The sequence below is a fragment of the Micromys minutus genome (genome assembly GCF_963924665.1).
Source record: "Micromys minutus genome assembly, chromosome: 16".
In the NCBI taxonomy this organism is placed as follows: domain Eukaryota; kingdom Metazoa; phylum Chordata; class Mammalia; order Rodentia; family Muridae; genus Micromys; species Micromys minutus.
In genome coordinates, this window is record NC_137985.1 from 20,827,743 (window position 1) to 20,846,914 (window position 19,172).

The 19,172-nt window shown below is 34.2% G+C and overlaps 1 protein-coding gene across 1 annotated transcript in view; it reads left to right on the top strand.

Moving 5' to 3' along the window:
* SEPTIN7 (septin 7) overlaps positions 1-19,172 on the top strand; it is a gene marked incomplete at its 5' end in the record, with an annotated part of 54,165 nt that overhangs the window by 30,155 nt on the left and 4,838 nt on the right. The window contains 7 exons of the mRNA XM_080929817.1: positions 3,533-3,633; positions 4,942-5,076; positions 9,652-9,769; positions 12,387-12,479; positions 13,621-13,717; positions 15,292-15,343; positions 17,438-17,563. Of these exons, the coding sequence (XP_080785943.1) occupies positions 3,533-3,633; positions 4,942-5,076; positions 9,652-9,769; positions 12,387-12,479; positions 13,621-13,717; positions 15,292-15,343; positions 17,438-17,563 (722 nt within the window). The remainder of the gene's footprint in view (positions 1-3,532; positions 3,634-4,941; positions 5,077-9,651; positions 9,770-12,386; positions 12,480-13,620; positions 13,718-15,291; positions 15,344-17,437; positions 17,564-19,172) is intronic.

Below are 19,172 nucleotides of genomic sequence, written 5' to 3' on the forward strand. Positions count from 1 at the left end.
TATGCCATTATTATATCACATTTCATACATATAGACCAATTCTGGAGTTTTGAAAGACAAATGTCTGTGACTTTGCTGACCTGAAGGTTTTTGTTTGTTTTGTTTTTAACAAAACATTTGACATTTCCAGTTGTCAGAAAATGAAAGAAAAATCTTCTCCTGTGTTATATCCAAAGAGTGAAACTTTAATAAATAGTACCACAATATCAATCTCTTTTCTGAATGTTATATTTATAAAAGACTTGTGTTTTGGGGAAAAGATTCGTTGACATTCATAGGCTTGAAAGATTACTAAGTATTTAGTAGACAGCTGATTCTGAGATCATTTCCTCAGTGGTTCTGATTCAAGTGAAGGTCTCACTTGAATAAGATTAGCTTTTAACCTGTGCTGGCCTAAGGACCCTTACTGAGCATTTCTAGATGTGAGCACATACCTGGCATGGGTTTTCCTATACGAGAGCTTCTCAACATGAGTAAACATTAAATGGGAGCAAGCCCCAAATGATTTTCATATTTTGTAAATTCATAGGTTGGTTGCTGTAGTCACAAAGTTTAGTATTCAAGAATCCTTGCTCTGTGGTGTTTCTGGACTGTTGTAAACTGCCTTTATTTTATCTCAGAAAAACTAGGAGAGGGAAGTATTTCTCCTTATCACTTTGAAAGATATTTCAAAGTGAATGCAATGATGCCATGTTACATATGTCTTGGTTTATATATTTTTTATGCCAATAGATTATTAAAGTTAAATAAAGGGAAAAGTAGACAGTAGTACTCTTCATGTTCTTATTTCAAATATAGACCCCAAGATTGACAAAACTTTTAACAAACAGTATACTGTATACAATACTAAATGTATGCAATAATTTTATTTTATATATATTTTAAAAATTTGTAAATTTTTTTTGTCATAAGATTCCTTGGAGAAAATTGTCTTTTATTTGAGACTTAGTTCATTTCAGTGTTAAGTTCTTGATTGGCAAATTTAGCTTGATCTACTGTAAAGTGTTTTCTTGATATGTGAAGTTTAGTAATCACCTAAATAATTGTTTTATAGTGATACAGATTAGGTAGCTACACAATATTTCTGGAGGCAAGAAAAATTGAAAGGAATAGATTATACTCAGAATAAAACACTTCATATTATAGATTCTTGAAACCTTTCCGTAGAACCTAGTTAAATGTTCTTATACACACTACTCCTTTTTGGTTTTTGAACCATTCAGTTGCATAAACATTTGAGTGTTTTACATAATAGGCTGGGGGTCTTCAGTAATGATGGACACATTTTTAAGGATCTTTAGTGCAAAACAAACTATGAGATAACAAAGATGCTGCCGTAGGTCAGGTGCTATTGAGATAGTTTTTAGGATTTAGCTAAGTGCTATGTTGGCAAGAGTCAGGTTGAGTGATAAATGAGGCATTGAAGACCCGTGATAGCTGTGCAGAAAAAGCACAGGAATGAATACCTATGAATGAATGAATGAATGAAAGCAAGCATTTATTCCCAAGAAACCTAGGCTTTCTTAGGTGCAAGGGTTGGTCATCACTACTAGGTCACTTTCACTTTCTATGTTTCCCAAAAAAAACACTCGAGGTATTAAATGGAATTATTTCCTGTCTTTGAGTCAGATAAATGTATCAGGCTCTCTTCAGAGCTTTTTTTGTGTAACCTTTCCTTCAGCATGTTATGCACTTAATTAAATAATACGTTCTGTTTATGTTAATAAATATCTTGTGAACATTAGGTTAAAAAGTTTATTGCACTTTGTAGTCCTTTGGTTACAAAGCTAAACAATAAACATTGAAGGCTCGGCCTGTCCTTAGATTGTAAAGCTACAGTATTAGTAGAAGTGTAGGTGTCTTTGATTTGTTGGGTGTAGGGAGTGAAATGCCTGTCAATCAACAGCACATGCAAACAGTATGGAATTCAGTTTTACTTAGTTTCTAGAGAAAAACAGCAGAAAACATTCTTGCTTCATTTCTTTGTGTTACTTCATCCCTTTGGCATTAAGCTATGCATTTAATCTTAGAGAACCCTTGGTGATGCTTTAAAATATGCTGATGTGACCTGCATAAGAAGAGAGAGAATGCGAAAGTGACTATTTGGAATAGATTGTTAAGAAAATTTTGAAATTCCTGGGCTTGAATTAACTTGTTTTCCATGAGGATCCTTGCAGAACCAGATGATATGGTAGAATTGGATCCTGTGAATGCAATACTTTACAGTTACAGGTTTTGAATCTTACTCATTGGTTGCTTGACTTCATTGTATTTGATCATGTATAGATATCCAGAATTTCATAGGCCAGAAAATTATCTGTATAAACAGACACATCAAAGTACATAAAAACTTAAGTTTTTTTTTTTATCAAGTCAATTAAAAAAATGGTACTGGAGGTTTAACCTGGGGTCTTGAAAATGGTAAATAATCACTTTGCCTCTTTACTTACAGCCCCACCCAGTGCTTAACTTTTTTAATACACAAAAAACCTTAAAATTTAAGCTGTCATATTATCATTAAAGAAATAGATTTGTTAATAAGAAAGCCAGACACTATTTGAAGTAGATTTGTTTTATGATTTGTTATGTGTATACATACATCATGTGTGTGTTCAGAGGTTTAGAAAAGGGTGTTATGCATTCTGGAACTGGAGTTACAGTTACTTGTAAGTTACCCGGTACCTGCTCGTAACCAAACCTGGTTCCTCAACAACATACACTCTTAACCGCTGAGCCGTTCATTGTTCCAGACTCTGGTTGTTTCTGTTTAGTGACATAGATCATTAATTAGTCCGAAAAAGTTGGGAATGAATTCAGAATAATTTGAGATGTAGATTTGACGAGATTATTCTTTGACCAAAGAAGCACAAGAAAATTTTAAAGTCTGAACTTATAGTTTTGTTTGATAATCGAACACTGATTAAAAGTTAAAACTCTTCTTTATTGATATTTAGTTTTTAATCTATATAGACCTCATACTTACTAGTATTTAATTGGTACCTTCAAATATGCTAATTGCTACTAGATAAATATGCTTATATTTGGGATATTCAATTTTCACTAATAATATAAGCCAAGATCAAAGCAATTTGAATAACATGATAAGTTCAAGGCTTACCTAAGAGATAGGAAATAAGCCTTCCACAGACATATATATCCAAATTTCTGGCTTTCTTTTCCCCAATTTCGATTCTTTCCCTGAATTTCAATTATCTTTCTGATAATTGAACTACTTTCATCAAAAAAAAAAAAAAAAAAAAAAAAAAACTCGATTGTGGTAAACATATACTGTTTAGTTTGGTAGCTACATGAAGTAAAACTAAATATTCAGTTCCTTGATCACACTCATCAACATTCCAAGAGGTAGCAATGGGGACAAAATAGTGTGACACACATGCTGCATACAGGTGGTTAGATTTAATTTGCAGTCAGTTTCCAAATCGGTTGTGAGAAATTTGAGTGTTTTTGCCTCTTGTTATAGAAAACAACTCACATGATACACAATTAACATGTACAATGATGACTCTTACAGGTGGAGCAATCCAAAGTTTTAATCAAAGAAGGTGGCGTTCAGTTGCTGCTGACGATAGTTGATACTCCAGGATTTGGAGATGCAGTGGATAATAGTAATTGGTAAGATTGTTATTTGTCCCCATTGTTTCCCAGTATAGTTAGACCTTTACCTTTTCTGTAATCCTATCAGTTGAAAGAAGGAGGCAGGCATGTTTCTTGAGTTCAAGGCAAGCCTGGACTATATAGCAAGTGAGACCCTGCTTTACAAACAAAAACAAAAACAGAATAACAAAAATGTAACAGTGAGAATCATTAATCTTAAATGATTAAATGATTAGGGATTGGGTTCGTATTCCAACTTTGCTGTATTTCCTATTTGAAAATACTGCTTTCTGGACTGGTTTGGGTTCTTGTTTTGTGTCTTTTTTTTTTTTTTTTTTTTTTTTTTCCCCCATTTTGATACATGATCTCTTTGGATCCCAAGATGGTTGAGAACTTAAATCCTCTTGCTTCAGTCTTGAATTCTTTCTATATACAATGGAATAATAGTACCACTTCTACATATATATGTGTGCATGTGTGTGTGTTTGTGTGCATAAATATGTATAATACATACCTCTAGTACTATTGTATTAATACCTCTTATATAAATTGTAATATATATCTTAAATCTTTTAACTGTAATATTTTTAAGACTTTAGTTTTTCAGTAAGTTATAGATGAATCAAACACTTGTAGAATTACAATTTACATTGAAGTTGAGTTGTAGTTAGTTAACATTTTCTCAACTCTTAAGATACCCAGTAAGTTTGTCACTAGGTTTTTGTATTATTTAATCTATGTTAGTTTTTTCAGATTATAAAATATTTAGCATTGAAAGAGTTATTGATAGTTACTAATTATCAAAGTTTTGTTGACACAGAACAGCCCATCTTTTAAATTTGAGAGTTTAACAAATCAAGATATATTTCACTTGATTTTATCAATGTTTTTTTGTGTGTGTTTAGGGGATTGGTATTTTCACGGTGAGATACAGATATATGAATGATCTGTGTACATCCAAATGTAGAGACCCAAGGTCTTGATTGCTCTCCACCTTTGATTTTTTTGAGACAGGGTAAAGCTTATCAGTTTAGTTTAGACCAACTGGTTAACGAGCTCCAGGGATCTGTCTCTACCTCACCCCATCCTTCAAGTTTGGGGATACAGGCACTTGCCACTATGCCTGGCTTTTATTTTAAAGATTAGAATACAAGTCCTCATGCTTTAGTGGTTAAACCATGTCCCCAACCCTAATTTTTACCTACTTTTGAATCAGTGTATAGAAAAAGTTGAGATGTTTTCTACTGGTGAGTTATTAAATTAAAACTGCTGTCCTTTAATTCTTTAGGATAGTAACTTAATTGTTCTGCTTATCCACATATATAGCTGGCAGCCTGTTATCGACTACATTGATAGTAAATTTGAAGATTACTTAAATGCAGAGTCCCGAGTGAACAGGCGTCAGATGCCTGATAACAGGGTGCAGTGCTGTTTATACTTCATCGCTCCTTCAGGACACGGGTCAGTACCTGGATGCTCTGCTGCATCACTGTTTTTATTGTGTATAATCACTCTTCCTGTGTGCATGTTTTAGAACAATGGTGTCTATGGAGTACATGAAATAGGTCATTTATAAAACAACCTAATCCCATGTAAAGTGGCTTGGAATGACTGTAAGTTCTAGGTAGTCATTTTACTTCTTATTCTGCATACATACTGCATTTCATCTGCTTCACAAAAGTTTCCAGTCTGAGTTTTGAGATCTTAAAACTAATAGTTCTTTGAAGACTGAACTATTAAGACATTTGTCTGATACTGTCTGCTTGATAGTAACTAACCTGTTCTTCAAAAATGGAACAAAAACTGTATTTTTCTATTTGGGGTAAATACATGTTACTTTTTAACTATTAGTGTTTTCATTAATCTTTACCAATTTTTTTTTGTTGGGGCGTAACTCATAGCCTAATTTAACCACCTACCATGGCAATTCTATCCTCTCTCTGCCAAAAGGAACTAGACTATTATATAAAACTATGTAGTATGATTACCCCATATTCAAATTAGAGTAGTATATTGTCTTTCCCTCTTCTGCTTTTGGTTTCTCTTTCTGTGTCCTACTGCAATACCTGTTTCACTCTGGCAGAATAAGGAGCCATAGTTATGTGATCACTATTTTATTTATGGAAAAATTGGAAATATTATGCTTAATATTATGCCTTATTTTCAGAAGTTTATTTATATCACTAAACCAACATATCTACTTAATAAGACTCATCTTTGTTTTTTGTTTTGTTTTAGAAATGTGACAGTGTGACATGCCAGCAGGCTCTGATGGCACATACCTGTAATCTCAGTACTCAGAAAGTACTCAGTACTGAAGCTAAAAGACAGCAAATTTAAGACCAGCCTAGGCTATGTCTTTTGGTAGCAAGATCCTATCTAAAAACAAAACAAAAACAAAAACAAAACAAAACTAAACTAAAAATAGGGAAAACAAAACAGCACCAAACCGTTGACTAGGATTGTAGCTCAGCTCAAAGCTCTGTAGTCAATCCTCAGGACAGCCAATTCTTTACCTCTGTCTACTTCTTAGAAACCAAGCCAAAACCCCCAAACTGTCGCACTCTACATAAACAGCTTTCTATGAGCATGTAGGTAGCTTTTGAATTTATACTTCTTATATCATTCTAGGTTTGATTTTTTTTTTTTTTTTTTTTTTTTTTTTTTTTTTTTTGGAGACAGGTTTTTTGGTTTTTGTTTTTTCTGGGTAACCCTGGCTGTTCTGGAACTTCCTCTATAGACCAGGCTGGTGTCAAACTCCTAGAGATGCACCTCCCTTTGCCTTCTGAATACTGGGATTTAAGGTGTATGTCATCACTGTCTAGTCCTCGTAACTTTTCATTAGCACAGCTTCCTAGAGGTCAGCCTAGTAAGATCTACAGTTAATAGAAATCAGTGAGTTTATCACAAATCCTTGGATTCTTTCCAAGTGTTATGATTCTCATGAAGTTACATTCTTATTTTCCTTTGAGGGTAATTTTTATCTCTTAAAATTACATGGGAAATGAGTTGTTTGTTTTTGTGAAGAAATGAAATTATAATTCAAATGATATATATGGCTTTAATCTGTTTCTTGATTTTCACAAGGGAAAAATTTTATTTCCTGTGTCTGTTTCTAAACAATTGACTAGCTTAATTTTTAGAGATGAAGCAAAAATTTTCCTATTGATTTGTGATACTTATAGATAGGTTGAAGAATCTGATAGTGAATTTGGTATCAGATTATAAATGGCCTGCTCTCTGTGGGCTGAAATTGCATACAGTCTGGCAGTGAAGCCCGGGTCTTCTGTGAATCTCTTGGTTCTGTACTGTATCAGTTCCTTCTTCAGACACCTGCTTGTGTCATTACTGGATGTTAGGCTATTTAAATTTCATCTTTTGATTGCTTCATTTGTCTTGTTCACTGTTCAGTAACTGTGGTTATTCAAAGCTGGCTTTCAGATATTAAAATGTTTTATCCTTTTAATGTTGATTGACAGTTTAAACAAAGATCACTCGATGAGTTTTATTTAGAAATATATAATTAATGATTGTTGTTTGGCTTGAATGTTACAGGCTTTTAAGTAAAATAACTTTTTTATTATTTAAAAACATTTTTCAATTGAATATTTGGTTCACGCATGTAATCTCACCTTCAGGATGGCTATATAGTGAGTTCAGATTTAGCCTGGGCCTTTTATAGGGTTTTGTTCTAATCTCCTACCCCCCCCCCCACATTGAATACTCATTAATTTAATCTTAGAAAACTAAATAGGAACAAAAATAATTTGAGCTACTGTATGATCAACATACTGAATTAATGTTTTTTGCTGTTAACTCACTTTGTAAGCATCTGATACTTTTATACTAATTTAAAAATGTGGAAGAATTCTATGGAAGTTTTAACCTCTTTCCCTACAATCTAATTTTTAAATTGATTTTAATGTTCTCTGGTTCTGATTTTATTATTTTATCATATTTCACCCGTATAAACCAAGTCTACCCTGGAATGTGGTTTGAGCTCCCACATCCTCCATCTCCCGGTGCTACAGACACTGGCACACACTCCTGTGGCTGCTGAGTCTCTGCCATAGCTGTTGTATGCACCTTCCTTTTCAAAAGTCGTGACACCACATACTGTTTATAACAGTAAATTATAACAAAATTTAGCCTTCCATTTTTCTCATTGTTCCTTATACAGGTAAGGAATACACTTTGGGATCACATTTCCATTATTTTAACTTGTTACTATGGAACATTAACTTTAGCTCTTAGAACATTTTAGGTGTACAGACACAGTTCACTGTGGTTTCTAAAACACTGAGAAAATTATTTTGCTTCTTTTGTCAAAAAATATTTGGGAACCTTTAGCACCTTTGCTGGGCGCTAAAAAACACAGATGAATGAGATAAAAGCACTTAACTAGAAGGATTTTTTTGTGTTAGAATGGAAAAGCAAACACAGGGGAAATGTTTCCTAACACAGCACATGAAGTGCTGAGGCCCCTCTTCATCTGGAAAAGGATTTCCGGAGGGATTGGACTGTCAACCATGTCTAAAGGATTGTATAAGTAAGAGCTAAGGAAGCAAAACAGGTGGAGTATAAAACTAAAGTGTTCCAGGCAGGGATGGTAGTAGCCTATGACACTTTTCAAGTATAGCATTTTTAAAGAATTGTGAAGTTAAAACCATCCTGGCACATTGCAAGTAGACTAAGGAGAGAATGTTTGTCTTCACAAAGTTAATGAGTCACACAGCTAATGAATATGGCTTTTAAGTAAGAGGGTCAGTCAAATAATGAATGCTGTTGTCAGATTGAGGTAGCAGTTGTATGGGTAGTGTGCTAGGAAACCAAAAAGGCTTATGTAGAGAACTCCAAACTGAAGTATCAAATGGGTAGGGTATCTGTATCAGTGTTAGTGCCTCTGTGTCTTTCATGCAGACCTTGATAATCTCAGGAAATGAGGGATAAAAGAAGGAGAAATCTTAAGTGTTGGGGGAGTAAGTGTTGGGTACATTGTGTAGTGCTACTATGCACTGAGATAGAAACATAGGAGGGAAAAATGGAGATTCAGATTGAACTCTTGGTTCCAAGGAACCTGGCATATACCAGGAACATAACTACTGAGTTAGACAGTGTCTTGAACATCTGAGTGAGGTTTTGAATTGCTATAGTTTGAGGAATTATAGTCCCTAAATGATTGTCGTGATTTTAGTCACACGAGTGTAGGGTTAACAAATAAAGTTGACCTAGCATGGAAGTTTGGGGAATGCACAAGTTAAAGATCTGACTTACTGGGCTGGAGAGATGGCTCAGTGGTTAAGGGCACTGACTGCTCTTTGAGAGGACTCATTCCCAGTCAACCACATTGTGCCTTACAACCATCTATACTGGGATCTGAGGCCCTCTTCTGGTGTGTCTCAAGACAGCTACAGTGTATACATACATAAAATTAATAAATAATTCTTTTCTAAAAAAGAGAGAGATTTGGCTTACAAAGAGGATCCTGAGAATTCTAGAAGAGCTGGTAAGGGAATATATTTTAGACGCTGCATACTGGCTGCATTAGATGGCAAGTACCACATTTGGTTTTGAAAGTATGGGTGTCAAAACACAGCAGCCAGATGAACAGAGGCATATTGAAGACTGACTTTTAGTATGTTGTCTCAGAAAAGATAGTTGACAGCAAGAATTGGATATATCAAAACAGGACTAAAATTTTTCATGGGGAAAAAAAAAACTCATCCACCTTGTAAACCTTAAAAAATGTAAAGCTGATTCTAGGAAATACAATTAGGAACCTTTCTAGCTTTTCCAACTCTTCTTTAGGGCCCAAACCCAGTGACAGGGAATTTCAAAAGCAAGAGTCAAAAAGCCTCCTTAGCCATTCCATTGCTTCTTAAAGTCCTGTTCTGCCTGTTGGCTGGCCCAATACAGTTGAGTGTTTCTGTTAAGTAATTAAAATAGCATATTGTATCAAATAATTGTCAAAGATGTGAAGAATCTTTTTTTTTTCAAACAGATGGATTCAGTCATATTAAATACTATGTATTTCAGACTTAAACCATTGGATATTGAGTTTATGAAACGTTTGCATGAAAAAGTGAATATCATCCCATTAATTGCCAAAGCAGACACACTTACACCAGAGGAATGCCAACAGTTTAAAAAGCAGGTAAGCAAGAATTAATTAACTTACTTACTTTCCAACTGTTCTTGTCATTAATGGCTTTAATTATTTTTAGTACAGTATAGTCTATTTATCTTTTGCTTATTCTTACAAGCCTATGTATGCTTTTTCTATTTTTTCTTAAATCTTAATTTTGTATTAATTAATGGGATAAACATTTCGAAGACAATACACACACATGAATATATGTATACACACACACACACACACACACACACACACACACAGACAGACACACTTTAGCTTCCTCCCCTAAACTCATGTCCTGTTACCTCAGCAATATTCTTAATGATGCATTTTTCTCATTTTATTGTGTTCGTTTTGTTACATATGGCATTTATGAAATCTAAGGTAAATTTCTGAAAGTCTGTCTATTCTGATAGCCTGTTTTAGGCCAATATTTTAAATATTTAAAAAAACGAGTAATTTTGTATTATATTAAAAAAAAACTTCAGAGTTTTGTTATCTTATTATTTCTATAGTCTTCTATGTAATAAAATACCCTTTAAAATGAATTTTGGAATACTTTAAAACTTGGTACATTAAGAAAAACTTGTTAAAATTTGCTTTGAAGTAGTGTTAAATACTTATAAATTTTGACTTCTTAAACAGATTTTACTACTAATATTCTCACTACAGGTGTGTTTCTTTAGCCTCTTCCATTCTTTTTCCTCTTCCTTCAGTTCATGTTCCTCTTCTTTCTTTTCCTAATTTCTCTTTTTGCTCTTTCTCTTCCTCTTCTATTTTTCTTTCTATTTCTTCATTGTTGTTATTTGAGACAGGGTCTCTATAACCCGGACTGGACACAGCGTCATGGGAATCTTCCTGTCTCTACCTCTTAAGTTTCTACCTTCCATAGTCTATATCTCTGTGTGGACTTATTGTGACAAGTTAGAGGTAAAAGGAGGGGTTAGTAACGAGTTCTACTTTCAGATTGGTCACATGTCTACTTGCTATCTCCCCTCCTCTTTTTCTTTCACTGAACATTGAATCCAAGTCCTCTGGTGCATGTACTTTACCTTCGTGCTCTTGTGTGCTTAGAGCCATGTTTCTTAACCGTAGGGTCATTCAGAGGTTTTTCAAAATCATTGTTGGACATTATTCCTACCAATTAGTTTTGTAGAGGAAGTTGGGGTCTTGGCACTTATTTTAAAAATGCTTACAGTTTACTGTGGAACTTCTGACCAAGGACCACTGTTGCTAAAGCTAGTCGCTATTTTATCTGTTGTTTGTTTTATAAAAAACAGGGTCTCAAACTTATTCTATAGACCAGGCTGCTGCCCTCAAGCCCACAGAGATTTGCCTGCCTCTGCTTCCCGGGTGCTGGGATTAAAAGCATGAGCCAGGCATCATTTATTTTCACTGTTTATCCTTTGAGACTGGGTCTCACTGTGTAGGTCTAGTTTGTCTGGAACCCACGTTTAGTCCAGGATAGCCTCAAATCAGAGATCCATTTACTTTCTAAGAGCTGAGATTAATGGCATGTGCCACTTCACCTAGCCATTATTTGTTTTTAAAGTATATATATGCCCAGTGATGAAGATAAGGTTCTATTGATGGGCATTGATAATTTAACTTGCTCTTTTTTGAGATAGGCTCTCACCTACAGCCTAGGCTAGCAAGGAACTCTCAGTCCTCTTGTTTCAGCTTTCCACACACTAGTATTACAGGTATGTACCACCATGCAGAGCATGCTTCTGTTTATTTCTGTTCAGTATAATAGTCATATAACTCATTTTGGCTATAGCCCCTTTACTACTGTTGGAGACTCTTGCTGTGAGTATAGCAGTGTAATAAAAACACAGTAAGGGAAGGCTGTGCTAGGAGAAGGCAGGGTTCAATTGTATGGGTAGGTGACAGTTGTTTGTGTGTCTGTATTCCCTTGACTTTGAAATCTTCTTGGAGAAGATTAGTAAGTCTTGAGATTCTTTATTCTACTGTGTGTTTTCTCCTTGCTTGCTCGCTTGCTTATATTTATGCCTATGCAACATGTTCATGATACGAATTTTTCTGTGAAAGTCTAAACCTTACTCCTGTGACTGTTGTGTTTTTTACTTGCCCTTGCTACAGTTTTAAGGTAACTCTTAAGTTCTGTTGTTTCAGCTTTTAGAGTTAAGTTAGATGAAGAGAAATGATTTACTTCACTTTAAATAAATGGCCAAAAGCCACTATTTATTCAGAACAACTGAATAAATGCCATTGTAATTGTAAAATATTCTGTCATTAGTTTGAATTCATTTTGGGACAGCACCCATATGATTCACACTAATAAAATAATTGAATTTAATGTATTTTAAATTTTATTTCACTATCTGTGTGTATGCGGGTTAAGGAAGGGAGGAAGGTGCATGCCCTGTCATACTTGTGGAGGTTGGAGAAGAGTTTGGTAGGATCTTTTTTTCTGCTTTTTCTCCTACTTTTCGTGCTAGGCACCTTTACATTCTCTCCCTGTTCCCCTTGTAATGGGTTTTGGTATTTAAATACGAACAAGAAAGCACCAGAGAGGTCTCATATTTAAAAAAAAAAAATTCAAGAAATATTTAGTAAAAATACTGCTAATGTCATAAACATGCATGGTTCCCCTTCCCTTCTTCTGTTTTAGATAATGAAAGAAATCCAAGAACATAAAATTAAAATATATGAATTTCCAGAAACGGACGATGAGGAAGAGAATAAGCTGGTTAAGAAGATAAAGGTAAGTGCATTTCTCTGCACAGTAAATTGCTTGAGTCTTCCAGTTGTGCTCTAATATGAAAGACCAAATGTTTTCAAAATAGTTGGTTTACAAAAAACAAATGTGGATATTTCTTAATGTTTATCAACTTTATAGTTAGCTTTGATTAGCAACACATAGAACAACATTGCACAGAGTAGGTGGATGGTTTTTAGTTAATTGGTTTCATATTATACAATTTGTTTTCTCTTTAAGAAACAAGTATGTGTAGGAAGGGAATTAATATTTGTGTTTTTATTTTTTTAAGAGCCTGATAAAACTTGATTCTTTTTATAAAAGTCAACAAAACTCTACATCATTTTAATTTTATGATGTTTGTTTTGTTTGTTTTCTTCCCAAGACAGGTTCCTCTGTATGGCCTGGCCATCTTAGAACTAGGTTTGTAGACCCAGGATGGCCTTTAAACTCAGAGATTGAATACCTGCTTCTGTTTCCCAGATGGTGGGACAACCACACCTGACTTTTAATTTTGTGTTTTTATTAAATACTTGTTTTTGAGTACCTGGAGCAAAAGTGGCTTTTTAGTGAATTCTCGCCTTATGTACATGCATGATATAATTACTGTATAATTGATAGAATATTTATGTCTGACCAATGAAGAATTTTAGAAATTTTGCAAAAATAGCCTTTTCTATAATTCTGGGAGATAAAAAAATATTAGAAAGTATACTCTGCATTAAAATAAGGGAATACAGATTTATCAAGTAGATGTGAGGTTCTGACTAGTTTAGAAAACAGATATTTCCTGTACCTCTTATTGTTAAATGATAATAATGAAATAGACTTGTGTTCCTCTTTCTTGCTCTCTTTTCTTTCTTAATACCAATGTATTTTTATTCTGTGTCAAATATAGGATAATTTTAGAGTAATTTTTGGCAACTAATTTGACCAATACATAGTACATTATTCTTAAAATTTTACCTAAAAAGCAACTATTCATCACATACTTTGGTAATACTCTTTGAGTAACAATTTTCTGAATAATTATTGCTTGGATGGTAAGAGTGAATGTAGGTAACTTTTTGTTGATATGTTAAATATTATAAATTATTTATTATTGCATTATGAGTACTGTAGAAATGTGTATCACTTTATTTTATAGGACCGTTTACCTCTTGCTGTGGTGGGTAGTAATACTATCATTGAAGTTAATGGCAAAAGAGTCAGAGGAAGGCAGTATCCTTGGGGTGTGGCTGAAGGTAAGTTTCGTTTTAGTGGATACCTTAATGTAAAGTCTCATAAAGGTGCTAAAAATGTATACTGTAGTAAGTTATATAAAATACACAATGTATAATACACTCTAGGTTTTCAATGGTAATTTTTATTTCGTTTTCCTGCTAAGTAGAATTCTGTTTCTCAGATGCATTACCTCAGTCAGGGAAGTGTATATTAATTCTCCATGTTCTAGTACTTCATAGTCATTTGTTACCGTTCCACTCTCCTGGGCCTGCATAACCTTCACATCCGTTTCTCTATCTTGCTTGCAAGCATGTTTCGTAATTGAGGGTTTTTTCCCCTGTGGTTTAAGGTTATTTTCTAGGATCTAATAAATTGTCAGAAGTGGAGCAATTTGAAAGAGCTAGTCACGATCATGAGACTAGTGCCTTTTCCTTCCTAAGGAAAGATGACTTGTTTTCAGTATGATTCCTACTGTGTTAGTTTTCAATGCCAGTAAACTCTTAGTGATATCACCAAACCTCAGAAGTCCTATTAGCTGCACAAGTATTTTTATAAGTTTGTATTATATTAATTTACTCCAATAGTCTTCTATGTTGTACTGAGTTGGAGTTGCTGTTTGCTTTATTATGTGTTGATGTTTTACATAGTTGTGTAATTTTTATAAAATCACACCAAGTTACTGTCCTTACTTGTGATTTTGCCCAAGGATCGTCAACTTTGTTTCCAAGTGACCTGCAATTACTAAATTAAGGCTTTACAATTTTTATGTCCCTTAAAAGTATACTCTGAAATAATTGCTTTATTTATGTAAATACTAGTTTTTGCCCATTCCCTTGCTATTTCTTCATTTAGTGTTCCTGTTGATTTTTTTTTTTTTTTTAAATAAAGACTCTTAAAGCTCTTGACTAGCCTTTTTATTTTGGTTGTATCAAGGATGTTTTTATATATTCTCCTCAGCTACACCACAACGGCTTTTTAATGAATCATGTAATAAATATATTCTGTACTAATAAGGATAAAGTGCATCTTTCTTTCAAATTATCAGTGTTTGTTTCCACAGAGCTCACTCATGACATTTCAGTCACTGAGGATTAAGCTACATGAAGAAGGGTTAAGGGGATATATATCTTAGTGGACAATACTGCTTGCGATGAAACCATGAGGACTGGAGTGCCGATGAAAAAGCCTTTCAGGCTTGGCATTCCACCTGTAATCATAGCTCTCTCTGGTGGTAGAGACAGGCCCACCAAGGAAGCTAGGTAGCCCAGTTACTGAGCTGCAGGTTTATCAAGAGACTCTGCCTCTGTAAATAAAATTGAGAGTTGGAATTAGGAGGAAACAGTTAATGTTAAGCTTTCCTTCACAGATACACATACATGCATCCTCTGACACACATTCATTTGACACACGTAAACACACACGAAGAAAAATTTAACAATAGAAAAGTGATGCTTTTAAAGTGCTCCAGTAGTAATAAAAATTGGATCTAGGTAGTTTACATATTCTCTTCTTGGTTTTGTTTCCATATTTCTTTGAAAATATAAACTTACTAAAATTAACATATGGTCTATTTTTTTTACTTCTTTTTCTACAGTTGAAAATGGTGAACATTGTGATTTTACAATTCTAAGAAATATGTTGATAAGGTAAGTTTGAGCATCAATGAAAGTAGCACAGTTTTAGCACTCAAAGAAAGTTAAAGTTCAGAAGGCTGACTCTCTCCAAGTGGAGCTACTGTCTGTGGCATCTTTACTCCTCCTGACTTGTGAATAATATGTGACAGTAATTTATGTTGTTGATCTAGGATTGTAGTCATTGACTACTTTGGATGGTCATAGCTTCAGAACTGGTGAGGAGTACTGTGGCACTGCGGAGGAACCTGACCATGTCTACAGAAGGGTTTAGTAAGATACCAGGAAGACACTTCATGTGCATATGAAAACATAAATCCTGCTGTTAGACTGAAGTTAGGCTCACCAAGTACCATCATGACTGTTCTTCCAATGGACTTGGGTCTAATTCATAGCACCACATAGTCGCTCACAGCTTTCTAACTCCAGGGGATTAAATAAACTCTGGGTGCCATAGTAACAGGCACACAAGTGGTACATAAACATACATGTGGACCAAACACTCATGCACATAACATAAAAGTAAAATTCTAGTATATTTGCCATAAGAAGGATGAATGTTTCATGTTGCTGCTGGTTGTTCAATAAATATTTGAAGGAAGGAGATATCAATGCCAGTTGCCTAACGCCTTTTTCTGTAAGTCTGTCTCAAGTCATTGAAATCTAAAGATGGGAATCAAACTTGACAATCAGAACAGTATTTTAGTGACATAGATAACCGCCATGCTAAATGACTCTAATACAGGAGTTTAACAAAGTCTTATTCATAAATTTATTTTATTAGTTTTTTATGGGATATAGTTATTGAATCAGGTTTAAATTACGAAAATAACATGCTGTTCGTTTTTAATTTTAGTGAAGTTGTAGTTAATGTTTCATGCAGCCCAGCCTGACCTTGAACTTTCTATATAGCTAACACTGGTCTTGAATAATTGATCCTGCATCTGCTTCCTAAAGGTTGGGAATACAGATGTGCACCAACACACTGCTAAAAATATTGTTTCATGTTAGCATCATAAAATTCTCTTTATTCCACACCTGGAGAAATTCACACAGTGATATATTCTTAAATACCGTTTATCTGTTTATCCTCTGAATGTAGTTACCACATTATTTAAAGTTCCCACTATCTAGTATTTATCTGTAGCAAGAGTATAAAAGAAACAATCTTTCTGCTAAAGAAGAGCTCATAATATAGCTAAAATATGTAGTTTGATATCACTCATGACTTATACCAGTTCCAAAAGATTTACCAAATTACTGTGAGCTGTTCCATTTCACCTGCCACGTGAACTGGGACCTGCCCAGCCTGACTAACGTAGAGGCTAAGGTGTAACTTTTGTGACTAGAAGAGAAAATGAGTGTATTGGTAGACAGGAAAATCAAGCTTAGTGCTAAGACAAATAAACTTTGAGAAGTGCATGGGAATGTCAGATAGAAGATGAATCAGATAATTAAGTTACTGCTGTTCATGATGTGAGGTAAACATAATAAATGGGATTTGGATGAGGAAAGACAAAACACTGCATCTTTATTTTTATTGAAGTTGTGGTAAAATGGTAAAGGCAGTGTATACTGGAATTTCAAAGTGTAGTGGGGAAAGAGAACAGGGAGGATTATTACTCAGTCTTTATCATCTTTAATCATTAATAATCATGCCATCATATCTGATTGTATTCTTCATCCCCTTGATTTTTATCTACAATAGAAAGGTTACCCAAAACAGCACATTGACTGAACAGCTTTAATAAACGGGGAGTTATTCTAAATTAAGATTCTCTACTTAGTAAGCAATTTGATTTGTTATTTTTAAAGGTCCACGTATAAACTACCTTGTTGACAGTTGCTTCAAGGAAAGCAGTTTCTGTTAGGTACGGGCTTCAAGCCACTTTTCCTTTGTAAACCATTTCTTTGGTAGAAAGTTTATTCCTTGAGTGATTGATGGCCCTTGAAAGCTCATCTAGAATCTAAATTTTTGTTTGTCTTTATCTGTTTTGTCTGTCAGTGAAGACATGCAAATGCCTTCTTTCTTAATATTTTAAATCTGAAATTTTGTTTTGGTGAAATTTTTAATGTGTCAAAGCCTTTAACATATGCTGTTTCTGACAGAACACATATGCAGGACTTGAAAGATGTGACTAATAACGTGCACTATGAGAACTACAGAAGCAGGAAACTAGCGGCAGTGACTTACAATGGAGTCGATAACAACAAGAACAAGGGGCAACTTACCAAGTATGTATATATTTTTTCTCCAGGAAAAAACCTAAATATTTTTCTTTTCTTGAAATACTTTTGTTACTCATTAGAATATTTGGGTGATAATTCTCTATTTATAACAGCAGAAAATTATGCTGTTAAGATTTGTCTTGGTAGTTTTATGCCTTACCACTAGTTGTTAGAATGATTAATGTACTGTTCTTTAAGAAATATGTTTTCTTGTCATTTGCCAACCATCTTTATAATTCATACAGCACACAGCTAAACAGATAAATATAGTTTTGAAGAGAAAGTTATAAGCAATTTCTTGGGCTGGCAAGATAGCTCAGTGGTAATGACACCTGGGGCTGCATTTTATTGTGTGATGGGGTTCTCATCATTGTAGCTTGAGGGTTCGTAGTTGGGTTTGATTGATGGCTTTTCTCTTGGTAGCATGAATATCATCCTAGTGGAGATTAAACTTCTAGCTAGATTTTTTTCTGTGTTCTTTGATTCAAGTTTGTAATGTCTAAAGCAAGAGGCTCTTCCCATCAGATCTGGAGGGTAAATAATGTTGACAATGTCTGTGACTTTTGTGCACAGAGGACTTTTATAGGGGCCCATTTGCCAAAACCAAAAAAGTGGGTAATTCACTTCTGATGCTCTGGTGGCTATGAGGTAGCATGTGGTGTCTACTTGGGAGGATTTCCCTCATGAGTTACAGGATAACTTCATTTAACATCCTTCTATATGTGTATGTTTTAGAAAGCATCTACAGTAGTACATTTTCATATGGCTTTTTAACAGGCCTTGAGTGTTAGTTATCTTTCCTCATACTTCCTTCCTGCGCTCCCCTACCATACCCCTATTTACTCTTTCTTGTAGGGATATTCTTCCTTTCTCCCTTCATAACATTGTATTTTATTTCACCTTCTTTGAAAGATCTCCGTGGACTTTAATGTTTTAAGAACTAGTTTTTTTATTTAATTCTTTAAAGTCTATACTAGCATTTCAGAAACTTTTGTTTAACTTACTGAAAATATTTAAAGCTTAAGACACTAAAATATTTTAAATGAATGGATTTTCATTGGCATTAAAGTTATAAAGAACATAAAAGTAGTCTATATAACCTAAATGGTATTTTAGGTATTAGATGATAGTTTTCTTCAGCATTTCAGTTGAGTTGCATAAATAATAATAATGGAGTTGTAACATCAGTAGTTATCTTAGAGGTGATTATAATACTTGAAATTTTAGTAGAACTAAACACATTTCTACATACTGACTTTATTAGCTAAGTTATTTTTTGCTCCCACTAAATTATTTTTTTCAGGAAAAAAATCATGTGATGTTTTGTAGTTTTTTTATGGATGTATTTTGGGACTTTTCCTCTTTGGTTTTTCTTGTACAGTTTATTTCAAATATCACATTGTCTTAGTTCTAGTTTCTGTTGCTATGATAAAACACCATGACCAAAAGCAACTTGGGGAAGAAAGGGTTTATTTTACTTAAATTTCCATAATACAGTTCATCACTGAAGGAAATCAGGGCACTCAAAACAGGGCAGAAACTTTAAGGCAAGAGTCGATGCAGAGGCCAGGGAAGCGTGCTGCTTACTGGCTTACTCCTCATGGTTTGCTCAACT